This window comes from Thamnophis sirtalis, unplaced genomic scaffold (genome assembly GCF_051295495.1).
Source record: "Thamnophis sirtalis isolate CommonGarterSnake01/CBP01778 unplaced genomic scaffold, rThaSir2_p1.2 scaffold_14, whole genome shotgun sequence".
Lineage (NCBI taxonomy): Eukaryota > Metazoa > Chordata > Lepidosauria > Squamata > Natricidae > Thamnophis > Thamnophis sirtalis.
This window is the reverse complement of record NW_028261394.1, coordinates 32,353,303-32,373,287: the sequence shown is the minus strand read 5'-3', so window position 1 is coordinate 32,373,287 and position 19,985 is coordinate 32,353,303. Positions and strand designations below refer to the sequence as shown.

The following is a 19,985-nucleotide window of genomic DNA, read 5'->3' as shown; positions in this document are numbered from 1 at the left end:
ATCTTCTCATCATTCCTATCACCCATCTCCTTCCACTTATGACTGTATGACTGTAATTTTGTTGCTTGTATCCTTACGATTGTTTCCTAGTATGATTTAATTGCTTATTTGTACCCTATGACTATCATTCCTTGTTGTACCTTATGATTTGTGACAAATGCATCTTGTCTTTTATATACATTGAGAGCATATGTACCAAAGACAAATTCCTTGTGTGTCCAATCACACTTGGCCAATAAAAAATTCTATTCTATTCTATTCTATTCTATTCTATTCTATTCTATTCTATTCTATTCTATTCTATTCTATTCTATTCTATTCTATTCTATTCTATTCTATTCTATTCCACTCCACTCCACTCCACTCCACTCCACTCCACTCCACTCCACTCCACTCCACTCCACTCCACTCTATTCATCATTGAATTTGAACATTTTTTTTTAGATTTTCCTTCTTTGCTTTGGAGCGGACTTTTTCTCCATCCATCACTTTGAAATCATTGATAGTTTTAATCCCTCTGTTCGCAGAACTTTAAAGCTTGATTGGCAATCAAGGTTGAGACAGGACCAACAAAATATTGTCCTCTGCTTACCTAAACAAGATCAACCAGGGTTTCTGGAAAACCTCTCCCCCAATATGTAATTGGTGTGTCTCTAGATCTAGCAACTAATTGCTTCTCCATTTCTTGGGGTTTGTCATGCATTAAATTAGATGTTTAAATATGATCATTGAAAATGGCTGGAAGTTTTACCATATCCATGAGAAATTAGCTGGGTGAGTTCACTAGCTGCTGCGTCTTATCACATACATTTCTAATCTTTTGAAAATACCAAAGCTAGTGTCAACTATTTATTCTGTTTGCTTGTTTTTTTCTACTAGGCAGAATAATTCCAAATTTCTCCTAAGGTGTGGAGTCTTATATTAGAATAAATGGGAATATTTGCTGTTGGTTTGTTTGTAAATCTAATTTATAAAGCCATAGACTCAATCCAGCCTCACTTCTTTATATCTATGGTTGGAATTCAGCTCCCTTCATCAGTAAGTGTTGTCTTGTGCTGACAACTGCAAATCTTGACTGATAAATGCTCTGTCCTACACGTTGGCAATAAAAATCAGAACATCAAATACAAGTTGGGTGGAAACGACCTTGTAGATGACCCTCACTCTCTTAAGGACCTAGGAATACTCATTTCTAAAGAAATGAGCCCACTGTAACAGCATTACCAAAAAGGCATTAAGAGTTGTTAACCTAATTTTGCAAAACTTCTTCTCCGATAACATTGTATTGCTAATTAGGGCATACAAAACCTTTGCCAGACCAATTCTCGAATACAGCTCGTCTGCCTGGAATCCACACTGTATATCGGACATTAATATGATCGAGCGGGTCCAGAGGTATTTCATAAGAAGAATCCTCCACTCCTCTGCTCACAATAGAATCCCTTATGCCACCAGGCTTGAAATTTTGGGCTTGGACAATCTGGAACTGCACCGTCTGCGGTATGATCTAAGCCCAGTACACAAAATTGTCTGTTACAACGTCTTACCTGTTAATGACTTCTTCAGCTTTAACTTCAATAATACATGAGCAAACAATTGAGACAAACTCAGTAAACCGTTCCAAACTTAATTGAAGAAAATACGACTTCAGCAACCGAGTGGTCAAAGCCTGGAGTGCTCTACCCGATTCTGTCCTTACATCCTCAAACCCCCACAGCTTCAACCTTAAACTGTCTACTGTGGACCTCACCTGATTCCTAAGAGGTCCATAAAGAGGGTGTGCATAAGCACACCAGCCAGCCTACCATCCCTGTCCTACTGTCCCCATATATTTGTATTAATTTATTTCATTCATGTCCATGTTTATATTTATACCTGTTATCGTGTACATGTTCAACAAACTAATAAGTACAAATACAAATACAAGACTGATGGGAATTGGAATAGCTGAAGGGATACAAGCTTTCCCTGGCTGTCTTCAGAATCACTTTTTCAGATGTTGAGAGAATGGAAGAAAAGAGAAGGAGCGGGTGGCCTGTCCTTCTAACTGGAATAAATTTGTAGAGCCATTTTTGAAAGCCCAGCAAAAATCCAGAATATTTGGAAGCTCTGCGCATCCAGGAATATAGCAATAGCATTATATAGCTGCCCCACAGTGCTTTACAGGACTCTCTGGGAGGTTTACAATGTCAGCACATTGCCCCCAATTCATAAATCATGAATTGTGAAAGTCCATAAATGTTATAGGAAGCCTTATAGCACTTCAAAGCATAGTATAGCATGTTGTGTCACTGTCAGGACTCTGTAGAAAGTTTGGGGAGCAGGCTACACCAAGTCCATTCCTTCCTTCCTTCCTTCCTTCCTTCCTTCCTTCCTTCCTTCCTTCCTTCCTTCCTTCCTTCCATCCATCCATCCATCCATCCATCCATCCATCCATCCATCCATTAAATATTTTTCATTTTTTCCTATTCCTATACAAATCAAATGTGTACATGTACGCTTATGGCTATGCAAAGAATCCAGCTGCAGAATGTTTACATGGTTTTCCACCTTGCTAGAATAACATCAACAAACCAACAGCTGGTGTTTAGTGACTGTCAGACCCAATTAAAAATATCAACCACTTACTATGATTTGTGCTCAGTTATACCAGGAGTACACTTAAAAACATTAGACTCTGCCACAGCTCGTTCTAGCTTTGTTCACATTTTTTCTTTTATACCTTAAAAACTATTGATGGCAGAATCACCTCGGTTACTGCCCCCTTTTAAACCATCAATTTTTAATCTAAGACAATGCTGAGAAGCAGCAAGTCTCATCTATAGTTATTTGAGCACTTAGATTCCAGAGTGTGGAAGACTAGTGCATTGGAAAGCAGAAAGACAGGAAGATCAATGGCTAAAGTTGTCCTATTACTTGGCTTGGAGTTGGGAAGAGGGGAAACACATAAATCTTTTGCCCCAATTACAATGTTTGCTAATTGCAATTATTTACCCCCCCTCTGTCTCTCTCTCACACACGCAGACAGACAGACACACAGACAGAGACACTCATTCACATACATCCTTCATTATTCTTTGAGGTCAAGGGAAAAAAAGGGACTTCCTTTGATGGAAAGGTTATTTTGTAAGTAAGAGACTGAAGTTCACTCTGCTCTGTTTCCAGTGTCCAATTTCTAATTGTTTTAACTAAAAGAAATGGAAACACATTAGTAATATATGTACAGTCATAGATCCCAAAACAGGATTAAAATTTGAAACATTCAGTATATAATTTTTTATTGCTTCCTTCCATCTATCCTTCCTTCCTTCCTTCCTTCCTTCCTTCCTTCCTTCCTTCCTTCCTTCCTTCCTTCCTTCCTTCTTTCTTTCTTTCTTTCTTTCTTTCTTTCTTTCTTTCTTTCTTTCTTTCTTCTTCCCTTCAGTTCTATCTATCTCTTTGACCCTGAAGTTTGGTTTAACAAAAACCCATCAGGCTTGCCTCTCCCATCCCAGAGAACAAAAAATGTCCAAAGATTCACATCTCAGCTCCCAAGAGCTTTCTGGAACTTTCTGGAAGGTTGGAAGATTCAAAGCGCAGGTAAAGGAAAGTGAGGGGGCAGATGAAAGACATACCTTACTTCAGAAGTAAGGGAAAAAAAACACAGTCAAAATGCAAGCAATGGCTTAAATTTCCACATGTGTGGATGGATGCAGTAAATCCAATGGAGACTAGATTGGCAGGTATGCCTGGATGGAGAGGCCGTCCAGAAGGAAAGAAATTCCACAAAGAATCTCAATCTCTTGCCCTCTCTTTCCCACCCATCTTTCTGATACAACAATTTAAATGAAGAACAGCAATTTTATTGTAACAATCATACAATTTTTTGTTTGTTTTGACTTTGAAGGTTCATGGATATTAAAGAGAACTCAGGAAAACTTGACTTCAACTTGCTTTCACCATCGAAGAAAGATTATTGGGCTATGTTGGCCTACAACAGATCTAAGCTTTGCAATATTCTTCTGTCAAATGAACTGAATCGGCGGCTTTCCACCCATGGAGTTATCTCAAACGCAGTGCATCCTGGAAATCTGATCTACTCATCCCTTCATCACAACTGGTGGTTTTACACCCTCTTGTTTACACTGGCTCGACCTTTCACCAAGTCACTGGTAAGAGCATGACATTTAATACATGTTGATTGATTGAGAGATTGGCTTTTTAAAGAAATTCTCTTATATTTACTGCGTTTTCAATCATTCTTAAATTTGTTGATCTTGACCATTTATATAATGGTGGCCCTTGTGGTAAAAAAAGGCTGCATCCCTTGATTGTTTGGGTTAGTCTTTGATAAACTCTTATGTGTTTTCAGAGTTATGTGGTTTGGTTCTATGTGTCATATGTCTGAATATGAGTTCCCTGCTGTGGTTGGTATTTGAGAGAAATCAGAGCTACAGTTTACATGCTTGGGAGTGGGGGAATCCCAGTAAAGATGAGTTGCATTGAGAAGTATAAAAAGAAATACTGACCTCTATATGAAAAACGAACAAGTAAGCTTAGAATATACTGTATGGATGATTAATTCTATAGCACCTCATTGATGTCTAAATTTAGGAGTTGTATGTTGCTACAGTTCTGCTTTAGAATAAAATGTTGACATTGTCAAATAGGGGAGTAAATAAAGTATCATGTGTTAAGGCTGAAAGAGCCTAGCAGATGTTTCAGCAAACTTAATTTTTAAATCTTTTGCATTAAGAAAGGATAGAAATCTGAGCTGATTGGGTTATGCTTCCAAATTCAGTGCACAGCCAATGGTGGCTGTTGAGTTTTAACAGATGTGTTGTGTGCTGTCTCTCTTTAAATGAATGGGAATATAATACTGGGACTATTGCAGAATTATAATGTATAATCATGGGAGAGAGAAAAAACCCCATCCTGACTATTGGCGAGTGATATGATTTTTAGAAATGAATAGAAGAAATAAGGGAAATTGCAGGGGTTTGAAAGCTGACTGATAACAATCCTTGATTTCTTATTTATTTCTTTTGCAACATATACTGTATATGATTTTGGTTCTGTACAATTGGTTGCTGGCAAGATTTGTACTAACAGTGTTTAATCATCAGTTAGTGTGAAAGAAATGTGCACATGATCCCAATTGCTAGGGTGGTTTTGTTTTTTCTCTACTGGTACATTTTTGCATGCTGTTTTTTTAACACAGCTGTCCAGAGAGAGCCAGTTGTACAGAAGACAATATATCAGAATGAGGATGAGTTGCTGCACAACAAAAGTGTTGATACATAGCCCAAATCAACTCGAGTCAACTAAGAAGTGATTGTGCCTCCAGCTTCATAATTATGAAGAGTTTAGATTTTAAGCTTTTTTATCTTGGCATATGATCTTAACCACTACAATAGTTTATAGCATTAATAGAGATCTAATGGGAATTACAGCAATAATAGTTATTTTGGTTTGAAGAGTTACAGTATTAGCTGGAATAAATATTTTGTCTAATTCTATTAGATTTATGCAACTCATACTCAAGCTCAGTGCTTCTGATTTTGACTTCTTTGTTCTGCTCAAATGGTTGAACTCATTATATAATGCTATGCTGGTCAGTGACCAAAATAAAGATTTTGATTTGATTTGATATTCCATAGTACAAATAATTAAGGCAGCCTTCAAGCAGCAGATGTTTCAGTTATTATCCTTGTACAAAACATGCTGCCTGACCCAAAGCACTGTGATTATTTTTTTAAAAACCAAAACAAGTTAAATCTAAACAGACACAACCACCTTAAAAAAATCCTATAACTTGTCAAAAAAAATCACTAAAGTGGTTTCAAGTCTTCATTCTAGGTTGTCTCAAGATGCCAACTCATACTGAACTAATAAAAGTTTCCCATTTCAACAAAATGATTTATTTTGATTCTAAATAATTTGGGAACATGCTAAGGGTGGTGCAGGAAACTTCTAAGCGAGATCCCAGCTTCTTGTGTTCTACAATAAATCAGAACAGAAGCCTGTTGTGTATATAAAACAGGTGCCACCTCTATTGGCCCTTTGCTGTCTTAATTCTGATAAAAGTACAAATATTCAAATAAGGTAATCTGTGTTATTAAATACTCATCCACATCTGTCCACACTCTTCTTTTTCTTCTTAATAGCACTTAGTAATAGTACATAGACTTATATACCACTTTACAGTGCTTTACAGCCCTCTCTAAGCCTCTTGCTCCCAACAAGTCAGCCTCTTGCCCCCAACAATTTGGGTCCTCATTTTACCCACCTCGGAAGGATGGAAGACTGAGTCACCCTTGAGCCTGGTGAGATTTGAAATGCCAAATTGCAGTCAGTCAGCAGAAGTAGCCTGCAGTACTGCACTCTAACCACTGTGCTACCATGGAAAAGAAACTTGAATTTGCTTTGGAGAAAGTTGACAGTTGATTATCCAGGGTTTGAGGTTTTTTGTTTTTGTTTTGCTGGTCTATTGTAATTGTATATTGTAATTGTATTTTATATTTTCATCGCTTTCCCATTTAACATATCTTCCCACTTGATGGGAATATGTTCAATGAGGCACGAGCACAGCAGATAAGCCACATAGGTTTGTGGGTAGGCATGTACCATCCCTTCTCAGAGTTTCTAAAATTAAAAAGTTGGGGCAATTAAAAGTTACTGTGCCATTTCTGTACTTAGCATTTCAATTTTTAGTTTCCTCCTGATTCCTCCCGTTTCTCGTTGGTATCTCCCGCCAAGAGAGATTGTGTGTTCTTTCTCCCTTCAACACAACTTACCAATATTAAGTAAGTTTCAAATTAAGGCTTACGTTTATGCACCCTCCAGCTCAATTTTTCTGTTATATACAAAAAGTTATGTTGCTTACATTTTGCCTGTAGTTTGTATCATAAGTTTGCAAAAAGAGTCAATCAGTTGCTGAAATGGAAAACAAACAATTATTTCTCAAGAAAGAAAGGGGGCAATGTTTACATTTCTAATAAACCAATTTCAGTTTATTTATGACATGTTATATTTATGCAGTAAATACCTTAATTTTGTTTCCAAAGCCCACATTGCTTGATACTGACACCCAAAGCACAGACTTTTGCAAAAAGCAGGCTTTGCAAAAATGTACTTTAATTTTAGACATTTGTGCATTAGGAAGCCAGAGTCTATCTCAAAGCTTTAAGCCAATAATTTATTTACCCTGTAAAAATTGGTCTGCCATAAATGGCATTTAATATTGAAACTAAACAGTACCATATAATTATATAATATTTTTGTTCCAGATTGTCAGATTTACAAAAAGCAGGGTGTTAATGAAGTTATGTCAAACTTCTAGTGTGGAAAAGAAGGGGAGGTAATATATCAGACAACCAATTTCACTTACTTGTTTTTAGAGGATTTGATAGTGTAGGAAGTTAGCATAATATTCCATTCTTCCTCTCCTAGAAGAATGAAATATTGTAGGAAATATTAAAAAGGCAGAATATTATACCTCCCTGGATGAGAAAAGGAAAAACATGCTCTTGGGAAGAAGCCCCCACCTTTGTTAATAGTCCCAGAAAGACTGGGCCAACCTAGCTACAAGACAAAAGGCTGGGCCAGCTTATCTACAAAACAGTGATGACATGACATATCAGCTATGTTCTTCTATGCAATCTCAAATCACATGTATCTGTCAGAAGGTCAGGAGAAGTCAAAGTCTAACATTATAAAAGGTAAAGGTTCCCCCGCACATGCATGCTAGTCGTTTCTGGCTATAGGGGGTGGTGCTCATCTCCGTTTCAAAGCCGAAGAGCCAGTGTGTCCGAAGACATCTCCGTTGTTATGTGGCCAGCATGACTTAATACTGAAGGTGCACAGAATGCTGTTACCTTCCCACCAAAGGTAGTTCCTATTTTTCTACTTGCATTTTTACATGCTTTCAAACTGCTAGGTTGGCAGAAGCTGGGACAAGTAACAGGAGCTCACTCCGTTATTCTGCGCTAAGGATTTGAACCACCAAACTGCCAACCTTTCTGATCGACAAGCTCAGCGTCACTGAGCCACTGTCCCTTGCATAACATTTTTCAAAGTTTGCTTTGTGCAGATATATTTTTTAACCACTTCCTGACTTCTAGAAATGGCCTGGTTTCTTTTCCTTACAGTGGTCTTTATTTCTTCTGCCATATTTTGAAAAACTGCAGTACCACTTAAAACCTCTCCCCAATCAGTTTCATGCAATAGCTTCTCTTTAATCATTTACATTCTGGGGAAAGTCAAATATTCCATAAGAAGCCAAAGTAATCTAGCTGAATGTATACTGTTTGTGCAGCTGGATATTTTATTTATTTGAAGTATTGAAAGAAGTCACCTCTGACTTGGCAGGGATAGAAAAAAAAAGACAGTGAATAAACAGTAAGAAGGGCCAAGTAATCTGAGCCAGAAAGTTGCTTCTTTTAGAGCAAAGCCTTGACAAAATATTTTCCATGTTCCAGAAAAGAAGCAGAAAAGCTCAAAAGCTTCATAATGTTCTTACAGTATTGTTAGAGTCCCAATCCCCCCTCCCCCCCTTTGGCTGTACTTTAAATGCAAGTATTGCAAAAGTGAAATGATTGTCCATCCTGATGTTTTTTTTTTTTTTTTTTTTTTTTTGTTAAGGATTTATATGCCGCCCTTTTCCCTGAGGGGACTCAGGGCGGCTTACAACAATGAAGGGAAGGGAGTGCAAGACAAGACTTGAAAAAAAAGAATCGTGATTAAAAGAAATTAAACCATAAAAATACAACATTCACTCAACATTCGGGCGGGGTGAGAAATAATCCTATCCCCAGGCCTGACGGGATAGCCAGATCTTGAGGGCTGTGCGGAAGGCCTGGACTGTGGTGAGGGTACGGATCTCCACGGGGAGGTTGTTCCATAATGTCGGAGCTGCAACAGAGAAGGCTCTCCTCCGCGTAGTCGCCAGTCGGCACTGACTGGCGGATGGAATTCGGAGGAGGCCTACTCTGTGCGATCTGATGGGACGCAGGGAGGTGATTGGCAGGAGGCGGTCTCTCAAATAGTCAGATCCACTACCATGGAGCGCTTTATAGGTAGTAAGTAAGACCTTGAAGTGCACCCGACGATCCACAGGTAGCCAGCGCAGCTCACGGAGGATTGGTGTAATATGGGCGAACCGTGGTGCGCCCATAATCACTCGCGCGGCCGCGTTCTGGACTAGCTGAAGTCGCCGGATGCTCTTCAAGGGCAGCCCCATGTAGAGCACATTGCAGTATTCCAGCCTAGAGATCACAAGGGCTCGAGTGACTGTTGTGAGAGCCTCCCGATTCAGGTAGGGCCGCAACTGGCGCACCAGGCGAACCTGGGCAAATGCCCCCCTGGTCACAGCCGACAAGTGGTGGTCAAAACTCAGCTGTGGGTCCAGGAGGACTCCCAAGTTGCGGACCCTGTCTGAGGGGAACAGATTTTGCCCCCCCAGCCTGATCGATGGAACGTCAGCCAAATTTTTGGGAGGAAAACACAACAGCCACTCGGTCTTTTCCGGGTTGAGTACCAGTTTGTTAGCTCTCATCCATGTATTTCATTTATAACATTCTCCTTTGGACAGTCATAATGAGCTTGTCGATCAGAAAGGTCGGCAGTTTGGTGGTTTAAATCCCTAGCGCTGCGTAACGGAGTGAGCTCCCGTTACTTGTCCCAGCTTCTGCCAACCTAGCAGTTTGAAAGCATGTAAAAATGCAAGTAGAAAAATAGGAACCACCTTTGCTGGGAAGGTAACAGCGACATTTAATCATGCCAGCTACATGACACGGAGAGGTCTTCGGACAGCGCTGGCTCTTCGACTTTGAAACAGAGATGAGCACTGCCCCCTCAAGTCAGGAATGACTAGCACATATGTGCAAGGGAAACCTTTACATTTAACTTTAAGAAACACATGATATTTAAATAAGTCATTTTCTCCTTTTGAGGTGTGGTGGTCATGTTATCTCATGATTACTTATGATCACTTCTGGGTTTGACATACTGCCTTGTAATACTTAAGTAACCCACCTCATAGGGGTCTCAGTATGGCCTTTAAAGACCTTCCTGATGTTCCTCAGAGACACTTAGACTATTATTGTGAAAACTGTAGGCACGGAAGCCCATGAAAACCACCAGAAACTCTGGCCTGACTAAATATCCCAGCAATTGTTTACCAATGTTGTTGGCTTTCTAACTGAATTCCTAGGTTGCTTAGCATTTTCTTTTTTAAAAAGTACTTTCATTAAAGATTAGAATTACAGTAAAAAGAACTAATACAAATTAAAAATTGAAAGTATAGAAAATAAGGAAGTACAGAAAAGAAAAACAGAGAAAGAAAAAAGAAAGAAAAAAATAAGGATATAGTAAAAGGAAAAAAAGGAATATATAAAGAAGTGACTTCACCTTCATCACAACATATAAACAATTTTAGTAACTTATCACCTTCTCAACAACAAATGGTCTCTTCTCCCCATCTGCTGTCTCTTATCTGGAAATAAATCATTTCAAGATTGATTTAAGAAAAAGTCCATTAAGAATTAGTAGATATAACTTTGATGAAGTAAAACAACTTTATAGTCCTTCCGTTTAGTTCTAACAATTTTGATCTTTATCATCTACTAGCTGATCACCCGGCGTAGCCTGGGCATGTATTTATCCCAATCATGTATTAGAGGGAGCCCCCTTGTGGAGTACTATGAAGCAGTTACCATATCAACTCCACTGTGCTGTACAGTAGAAGCCATTTTAAGGCACAACAGTATGTATCTTAACAGCACTTCAATCCAAAATGCACACTATCACTGTCAAAAGTACTGTGACTTGACACTATAGATATAATTCATTCCTTTTCATTTCAGCAGCCCATGGGTTCCGTGGTTATGCTGGAACACACACATGGACACACACACATACAACCCGAGGGATGTTAGGGGTGTCTTACCCCCACAGTATTTGTTTCCATAGAGTAAGTCATCTGTGTACCAAGTTTGGTTGAAATTGCTTGAGGCGTTCTGGAGTTATGCTGGAACACACACACACACACACACACTCTCACACAGAGAGTCATTTTTATTTATATATATATAGAAGAAGAAGATTGTCTTACAATCTGCTGGTGAGGAACAGCTTTCTTCAGCACTAGAGGGTGCTCTCAAGTTCTCTCCATGTCCCAGAAGGAGTTATTGAAGATTGAATCTATTCACTTGCTTTTCAGCTCTGCTTTTGAACTATATTCTCATTCAACATTTGTTCCCCAGAAGCGCACAGAGAATTAGAGTGGTCATGACTGATTTCCTTAAATATCTAGGGGCCATAGTTTTCCTGTTGGACTTAAGTAGAATACAATTATATGTGACGGTTGTGAAGGCTACATGATAACATCTTCTTTCTGCTGACTGTAATTGGCATCCTCAGTGCTACTTTTAAACATATTGAGGTATACTGGATTTTGAAATATGGGCATTATTTTAACTTAGATAAGTTTGGCATACATCATATCACAAAATAATCTTTTGAAGTAAGTATAATATACTGCTTAGTTCCTACGATACTTGTATGAATTCATCTAAAATTATTTACCATATGTGGTGGAATGATTGATCCCACTCAATTTTTCTGGTTCATTTCCTGGAGAAAAGGGAATAAATATTAATAAATTGATCACCTAGGGCTCAGTATAAAAAATAGACATTTATCTAGCCCAGTTCTTATTTAATTATTATGGAAATAAAGATGGAGAAATAGAGAGGAAAAAAATCACTATGTTTGAATGTTGCATTTATACCTTTACAGTTCCGGTGTATTTATGTCTCTGGAGATTTTTTTATCAATGAAAGAGGGAGGCCCCATGCAAAATTTTATTTCCTGTTTGCAGAGGCCAGTAGATATGATAAATCATATCAATCTAAGTCTGCTATCAGGGTGATAAATATAAAAAGCATAGTCATGTCCCATCCATAATTTTAGTGACACCATATTTTTGCAGTTTCTTAATATCAATATTGATATGAGCAGCTCTTCTCTGTGTGTCAGAAATCCATATTACAGCACTTGAAGAATTATATTAATTGGAGAAACATTATTTCTAAAGCTGCTACTTGAGAGGAATTATAATATTGGAAAATGCTCTCCCAGAAAAAGAGATAAATATAAGCTCTTGGTGATAAAAGACATTTCAAATAGGCCATTTTTGATGCGTAGAAAGACTTGTTCATGTAGAAAATAGATTTTTTTGTTATTCTGCATGTACAAAGTTTGCCTGAGAAGAACTGTTGGTTTTTGAAGCAGAACCTTCCAGATGGAGTCCTTATTCTCCTTATTGCAAGGGAGGGGAGGGGAGGGGAGGGAAAGGAGAGGGGAGGGGAAGGAAAGAAGAGGAGAGGGGAGGAGAGAAGAGAAGAGGAGGGGAGGGGAAGGAAAGGAGAGGAGAGGATAGGGAAAGGGGAGGGGACGAGAGAGGAGAGGGGACGAGAGGAACAAAACCAGTAAAGTCAATTGACAGCTTCTCCTATTAAGCTCAGGTAGGGAGAAATTTATGAAGAATCTGGAGAAAAAATAATGAAAGAGACTTCTCTTAATTGTACTTAATTTTGTACTTCTATTTTTCTTGATCATGTTATTATTTAGTTATTATTCGGCTCTTGCTGGTTTCATTTCTCTGGACAAATTACTATCACTGGGAATTTATATAAAGTGATTGGTCTAAGGCAATAGTTCTCAGCTATATGTGCAACAGATGGACTCAATAATAATTTGTGTTGGAGTTTGTAAATCTCTGAATTTATAAACATTCTCAGTGATTTACAAACAGCAATACTGTTCATGGAAATAATACAGTATTTCTTCCTACCCTGCGGGACCTAGGTTTTGACAGTGATTGGTGAGAATTAAAATACATAAAGGTAAGATCCATTGGTTTATGATATGCCATAAATAATGACATATTTCTTTGGTTTTTTTTTTAAGGTAAGGTCATAATATTAACACTTTTCTAATTTCAATCAACGTCATTATTACTATTTTTCTAGAGAAAACATTATTCTAAATATCCAGAGAAGATAGCGCCAGATACATTCTCATATGCAACAGCTTTAATAGGCGATTGAAAATGGCACATATTCATTGCTGCTTGTTTGAAAGCCAAGATTGGCTCCTGAACCGATATGATATACTGTCTGGTATGTGATAAGTAAAATAGCTTTTAGTTTGGACAAAGCTCAACTTTGTAATGTGTCAGTCTTGATTAAGTTAGGAAAGTGTTGGAGCAAATAATTATATATGGGCAGGGTAACCAGAAAGAATACAAGATAGCTTCATAGATTTTAATTTATAGCAGGGGTCGGCAACCTTAAACACTCAAAGAACCACAAAGGTCCTAACCGGAAGCCCCCCGGTCAATTCTGGAGCCAACCAGAAGTCTGGTTCCCCCACCATAGAGTCTTCTCCTAGCACGGCATCCTTTTTCCTCTACCTGTCCTAACTGAAAGTCCTATGAATTGTGGAGCCAACCAGCGCCAGGGAGCCACAGTAGTGGGATGAAAGAGCCACATGTGGCTCCAGAGCCGTGGATTGCTGACCACTGATTTGTAGAAACCTCATAGAGACACATTTGCACCTGAGTGTTTTTGAGTTTTATTTAATTTTGAAAGTATTCCTTGTTTCCGAATTCCCTCCATTCCCTCCCCATTTTCTTTTTCTTTTATTCTTTTTTCTTTTTAAAAGAGTGATATTTCCTTTGTGGTCTTGGGAGACTTGTACTTCTCTGCCAGCTTGAATAACTGGCCATGTTTCAGCACCAAATGTCAAGAGTAAACAGATGAAAATGTGTGTTATATTTTTACTTTGTTGTCAGATGCTATTGGTTTGTCATTTTTCCGAGAGTTGTATTTATCGCAACAAATGCTGTTACCACCACAGCTCTGCTTCTGTACACTTTCATCAAAACTATTCTCTCGAGGTCAAGTAAACGAATTATCAACTTTATCCCCCCGTTATCCATTGAAAAGATTTTGCTGCTGACACTTTAGAGCAAAACCGGTTATTCTTTTGTTTGTTTGCAGTAGAACAAAGCCACCAGATCATAATGTTAACTGTCATTTTTTTTAGAAGACAGAGAGGCTGCTGAGTGAGGACTGGGAGGAGGACTAGAAAATAATATACCACATGGGACTCGGCATTTAATATCCTGCTGCTTGCAAAACAATGCAAATTAAATTATAATTAATTATTAAATTATGATTTGGCCAAGGCAGGCTAAATTTTGAAGCTGAGATCACTCACTTCCATGTTTTATGTTAGGAGATCTGTGTTTATATACCTTGTTTTCCCGAAAATAAGACAGGGTCTTATTTTCTTTTGCCTCCCAAAATAAGCTCTTGGCCTTATTTTTGGGGAGGTCTTATTATTTTTGCAGCAGACAGTGAGCATGGTCACCTCATGGATGCTGATGTGTTGCAATATTTTTGGGGAGGGCTTATTTTCGGGGAAGGGCTTATTTTAGCGCATGCAATCAAAAGTCCAATTGGGCTTATTATTTGGGTAGGTCTTATTTACAAGGAAACAGGGTAGTCACACAGGGTTATATGCATACAATTTGCTCAGAAATCCCTCTTCCTTGTGTTATGCATAGTTTGTTGAGCCCAGGTTGCACAATTCTCATTAGAAAGAGATGTGGCAGGTTACTGCTAATAGGGCCACAAAAGGTTTTAAACCTTCAGCTAATGGGCAAGTACCAAGTTCTTTTGAAGGGGTTATTAGTTGTCGAGTGTTCCATAGGACTTTTTGTTGCTATCAAGAAATCCACAACAATAAGTTTTTAATTAGATATTGCGCTTGGTGTTTTAGAACACTATTAATGCCCAACCACATTATTATTGAAAATTGATTTTGGATATTTAAATGACTAATTGAGATGGGCAGCTATCAAAATTAAATGAATGAATGAATGAATATTTCACCACCAAAGAATGTGCCTTATGTCAGCAAACAAAGTTGGAGAGAATGCGATGTTTGGTAAAATAGAATTAAATCATCAACACACACACACACACACACACACACACACACACACACACACACACAGAGTCACCAAAGCACCTCCTGCAATAACAACAACTGTAATAGGATCTTGCTAAAAATTCTCATGCATATATATGTGTGTCTGTGTGTGAAATAATAAAGCTAGGGCAAGTTTATTTCAAACATCTTTTTCTGCTTAACAAGATTTATGACTGTCGCGCTCTGAGAATATGTATTCCTGTTTAACGTTTGCATTTTTGGCCATATGATTATGAATTATGAACTGTAGACTCTTTTAATTCTGTGTTTCTGTTAAGGGAATCTGTGAATTTCTCTTTCTATTTTCAATCGTTAAAACCCAGGACTGGTGCAAAACCCTACAACCAGTATCTCCAGCCCCACTTAAGCAAGGATGATTTTACAGCTTTTTATTATTCCAAACTTTTCCAACAGCTGATATAGCCGGGATCCCAAAGAAGGATCCTCTGTAGACCATTTATGGCATTTTGCTGCAATTAAACTCCTCTGGTTTTAGCCCTCTGGCAATTTAGTACCTTTTTACATATGCACATTATGAACTTTTGACCAGGGCTTGGTACTTGTATATTAGAGAGCAGCTTTTGAGGAGAGGCTTAACAAGTTCCTTGGAGTATTACTTTCTCAGCCTGTTGTGGAAAAGGTAATTGAACCAACTCACAGAGAGGCCATTCCACATCTTTCTTATGATCCTCTCTCCCTCTCCCTCCTTTCCTCCCTCCCTCCCTCCCTCCCTCTCTCTCTCTCTCTCCTCCCCTTTCCATGTTTCCTTTGGAAGCTTGTAGCAAGAGCTCTCAGAGTGTGTGATTGATCTTTTATTCAGTAGCTAACGAGAACTGTGATTCTATTAGTGCTCTACAAGGCAAGGGAACAGTGATTTAATGAAGTGTCTAGTGAGCTGGTCATAGATTTATCCCGTTGTCTCTAATTTGCGGAGCCATTGCAAGTCAGTAAAAGAAATGGCGCTTATGCCACCATCAGGCAGGTATTTTCTCCATAAATTGTTGTAAGGTCAGATGTAGTTACCTTCGCCGAGACGATGCCTTCCCTCCTCGGGGTCTCCCGATGACAGCCGCTGCGCTAAGGAATCGGCGAAGCGGAAACCTGAAGATCAGAGGTGCAATCTGAAGTCCCCCTCAGCTGATGCAGAAGCAGAGGAACTGCCAACAATGGCTAATAGAGTCATAATTGGCGATTAGAACTGGAAAAGCACAATGACATCTCAATACAAACTGGTGTGTACTAAATTCAACTGCCAGCTGGCGTTCCAACACAGTCATGTGTGTTCTCCAAATTTCAATTCCAAGCAATTAGGTAATGTCTTTAGATAGTTATTGGGCAGCTGTTAGAGGAAGCAGGGTGGAAGCTAGCGAAGGGAAAAGAATCACAGGCTCATCAAAACACATCCACTGTAAATTGACATTAATGTGCTGTCTGTAGACTTAGCTGAGCATGTAACTTGTGGGCTTTAACTCTGAAATCTTGTGGTAGAAAGTTGGTACGCATTGTTTTAAATAGCCAGAGTTTGTGCATGGGTTCATATATACAAACATAGACTAGTGATGGCTAAATATTGGGGACAAAAAAATTGGGATAGTCGAAGAAATAGAATAGAATAGAATTCTTTATTGGCCAAGTGTGATTGGGCACACAAGGAATTTGTCTTTGGTGCTTATGCTCTCAGTGTATATAAAAAAGTCATAGGGTACAAATAAGCAACCAGGAAACAATCAATATCAATATAAGTCATAAGGATACAAGCAACAAAGTTACAGTCATGCAGTCATAAGTGGGAGGAGATGGGTGATAGGAAAGAAGACTAATAGTAATGAAGCATTAGTTTGACAGTGTTGAGGGAATTGTTTGTTTAGCAGAGTGATGGCGTTCGGAAAAAATGAGTGGTATAATGAAATTTGGAGTATGACAACAAATGATAAATTAACAATAGAAATTTAAATTTTTAAAAAAGGATAATCAAAGCAAATAATTATAATGAAATATGGGGGGAATTTTATAAACTCAGTGTTGCTGGAAGGCAAAGGGAATAAACTTACTCAAGTATATACGTTGTTTTGGAGGGGAATATATTGTATATCTTTTAGTTGTTATAAATGAAGAAATATAAGGGGGGAGGGGTCTCCAGGGGTGTGTGCATATTCGTTTTTTTTCTTTTTTTCTTTTTTTGTATTTAGATGTATACATACTATGTTTGTATTATTTGTATTTTTAAAAAATACAATACATTAATAAATTTTTAAAAAGTATATACACACATAGACACATCACATTTATTTATTTTTTATTTCATTGAGGGATCATATATTTTTGAAGATATGGCAGTGGCCCAGCAGCAGCGAGGGAATCGGTTCGGGGGACATGGCAGGCCTGGTTTGCTGCCGGTTCTGCGACCCAGGCCTGAATTCCACTACCGGTTCGGCTGAACCTGGCCGAACTGGGAACAACCCACCTCTGTCTGAAACGCCTCAAGCAATTTTAACCAAACTTGATACACAGATGACTTACTCTCTGGAGAAAAATATTAGGGGGGGGTAAGACACCCCTAACACCCCTTGGGGTGGGTGTTCTGTTAAGGTACAGCCAGTTGTTCCATACTGCCATACTGGCTTCTACTGTACAGTGCAATGGAGTTGCCATGGTAACAGCCTCACAATACTCCAAAAGGGCTCTCCCTCTGGTAAGGGGGAAAATCCAACATTAGAAATTACGTTTGGTCCAGGCATTTTCTCCCTATAAATACATACCCGGGTAACACTGGTTATCAGCTAGTACCGGGATGGCGAACCTATGGCACGCGTGCCACAGGTGGCATGTGGAGCCATTTGTCATGGCATGTGAGGCTGAGTTTAGATTTTTTTAAAGCCATTTTTCGCCCTCCTCAGGCTCCAGAGGCTTTATAGGAGCTTGGGGAGGGCGAAAACAGCCTCCCCCGGAGGCCCTCCGGAGGCTTCAGGAGCTTCCCTGAAGCCTCCGGAGCACAAAAAACCGGCCGTACAGGCAAACCAGGAACGGACTTCTGGTTTGCTCATGGGGCCAGTTTAAGTCCTTCGGACCCTTCAGGAGCCTTCCGGAGGCTTCCCTGAAGGCTCCAGACGACGAAAAACAACCTTACGAGCAAAACGGAAGTAACCTGAATCCTCACCTTTACTCAACATCTTTCTAAAAAAGTTCTGTACCTTCAAAACCTACTAGTACTAGAAGCTGAGCTGGGTTGGTCTAGATAACTAGGTATCAGGTATTATTGTTGGTAACGTGCTAGGTGTTGAAATAAACTCTTTTAATTTTCAGGGTATGTAGGGGTTTTTATGAGAGCCAGTTTGGTTTAGTTAAATTAAGGCTAGGAACAGGAGACTTCAAGCTAAAGTCCTGCCTTTGGTACAAAACCAGCTAGGACTAGATGATATTGGACCAGTGCTTCTCTCTCAGCCCTAGGAAAGAAACAATGGCAAATTACTTCTGAAAAACCTTGTCAACAAAATTGCAGGGATGATAAAATAGTGAAAACTATTTAATGCTCCCCCTCGCCCTACCTACTATCTATATCTGTCCATCCATACATCCATACACACACAACACACACAACACACACACACACACACACAAATAATATATCTGTTTACTTACTATGCCTGCCTGCCTGCCTGCCTGCCTACCTATCCTATCTATCATCTATCTATCATCTATCTATCATCTATCTATCATCTATCTATCTATATTTCAATGATGGCCTTATTCACTGCCTGAATAAGGATCAGCAATTTTCTTTGGTAAATGAATGAATGGCAGATATCCTTGTTATAAGTTCAAGAACAGCAGGCCAATTCAGGTGCTAAATTACAGCTTAATGTTCTCTATATGAACAATGGCAAGTTTTGGAATTTATATATTCCTCATGAGTTACAGTCATAAAACGATTGCAAACACCCAGTTTTATTTTTAAATTCAGGACACCTTCTGTTTCCACTGGAACTTAGGTTAAGTTACAGTAGTTGGAGAAGTTTAAAAACCAAGCCTGGATCTTAAATCACATTTGATCTTGTTTCTCTGAGCAGTCACAGATTCACAAATCCGATTAAGCAATTTTTTTTAAAAAGGCATGGTTTGTAGAAAAAGCCATACTAGCTAGCTTCAAACTTAGAGCAATGCATAAATTGGGGTTGATGAATGGATTCATGTTGCTGTCAACAGAAAACCAGATAAAGTACCTTTACAGCTTGGTGCATAGTGCTGTGCAGGTCAAGAAAGTATGTGAAGGCAAGCTATTGGTTTTGTATATAACTCTAAATAATAGTTTACCATCATATCCACAAAGATCACATACTATCTAAAAATAATTTGCATGGTTGGAACTTTCATAACCCTTTCAATACCTTTAAGTAAATCTAATGCATATCTTGGTTGTACTTGAAATAAATACTGATGCATTATAATTGGTCAAGGAAGAAGACTAATGTTCCTTGACCATTCCTATTGACCAGTATATATTCGTGTACGTGGTAAATAATTTATTCTTTGAGAAAAATCTATGTGCATTATACCCTTTGATCTCATCATGAATTTCAAAGCCAACGATTCCATTTCGTTTCTTTTTTTAATTTTCAAAGAGGGCAGAAAAGAAAATCATTTTACAACTTTTTTTTAAAAAAAGTGGGACACACTTCTCTGTAACACTCATCCATGCTAATGAGACTACGTTAATACATTTTTTAATCAAGGCAAAGTTATTGTACTCTGCAGGTGAAAAGTATATGAATACAAGACTTAATGCACCTAGTAGATTAAAAGAGAAATTAAAGACTTGAGACTGAGAAAAGATCAAAGGCTGTCTTTTCATTGTTCTTTTTATTGTTTATTGACTTCAAAAAGACTTCTTAGTTTAAGCTGACTTTAATATCTTTTGAATGCTCTTTTGTAAAGTGACTTTGAAA

General features: G+C 38.5%; 1 protein-coding gene and 1 long non-coding RNA gene across 8 annotated transcripts in view; one reads left to right on the top strand and one right to left on the bottom strand.

The window, feature by feature from the left end:
• Positions 1-16,538, bottom strand: part of LOC148042769 (uncharacterized) — a 52,156-nt gene extending 35,618 nt beyond the window's left edge. For 3 of the 5 annotated variants that reach the window (XR_015698436.1, XR_015698439.1, XR_015698440.1), the window contains exons 1-6: positions 16,066-16,538; positions 11,566-11,613; positions 11,093-11,315; positions 10,429-10,474; positions 7,370-7,427; positions 6,809-6,915 (exon numbers count right to left, since the gene is read on the bottom strand). This is a non-coding gene — a long non-coding RNA (uncharacterized LOC148042769). Of the gene's footprint in view, positions 1-6,808; positions 6,916-7,369; positions 7,428-10,428; positions 10,475-10,927; positions 11,009-11,092; positions 11,316-11,565; positions 11,614-16,065 lie in introns of all 5 variants that reach the window. The other 2 variants (XR_015698437.1, XR_015698438.1) reach the window with 2 other exon arrangements.
• The window catches only part of WWOX (WW domain containing oxidoreductase), a 576,922-nt gene that overhangs the window by 148,165 nt on the left and 408,772 nt on the right, over positions 1-19,985 (top strand). For all 3 annotated transcript variants that reach the window (XM_087728466.1, XM_087728467.1, XM_087728468.1), the window contains exon 8: positions 3,887-4,151. In XM_087728466.1, the coding sequence (XP_087584592.1) occupies positions 3,887-4,151 (265 nt within the window). The remainder of the gene's footprint in view (positions 1-3,886; positions 4,152-19,985) is intronic.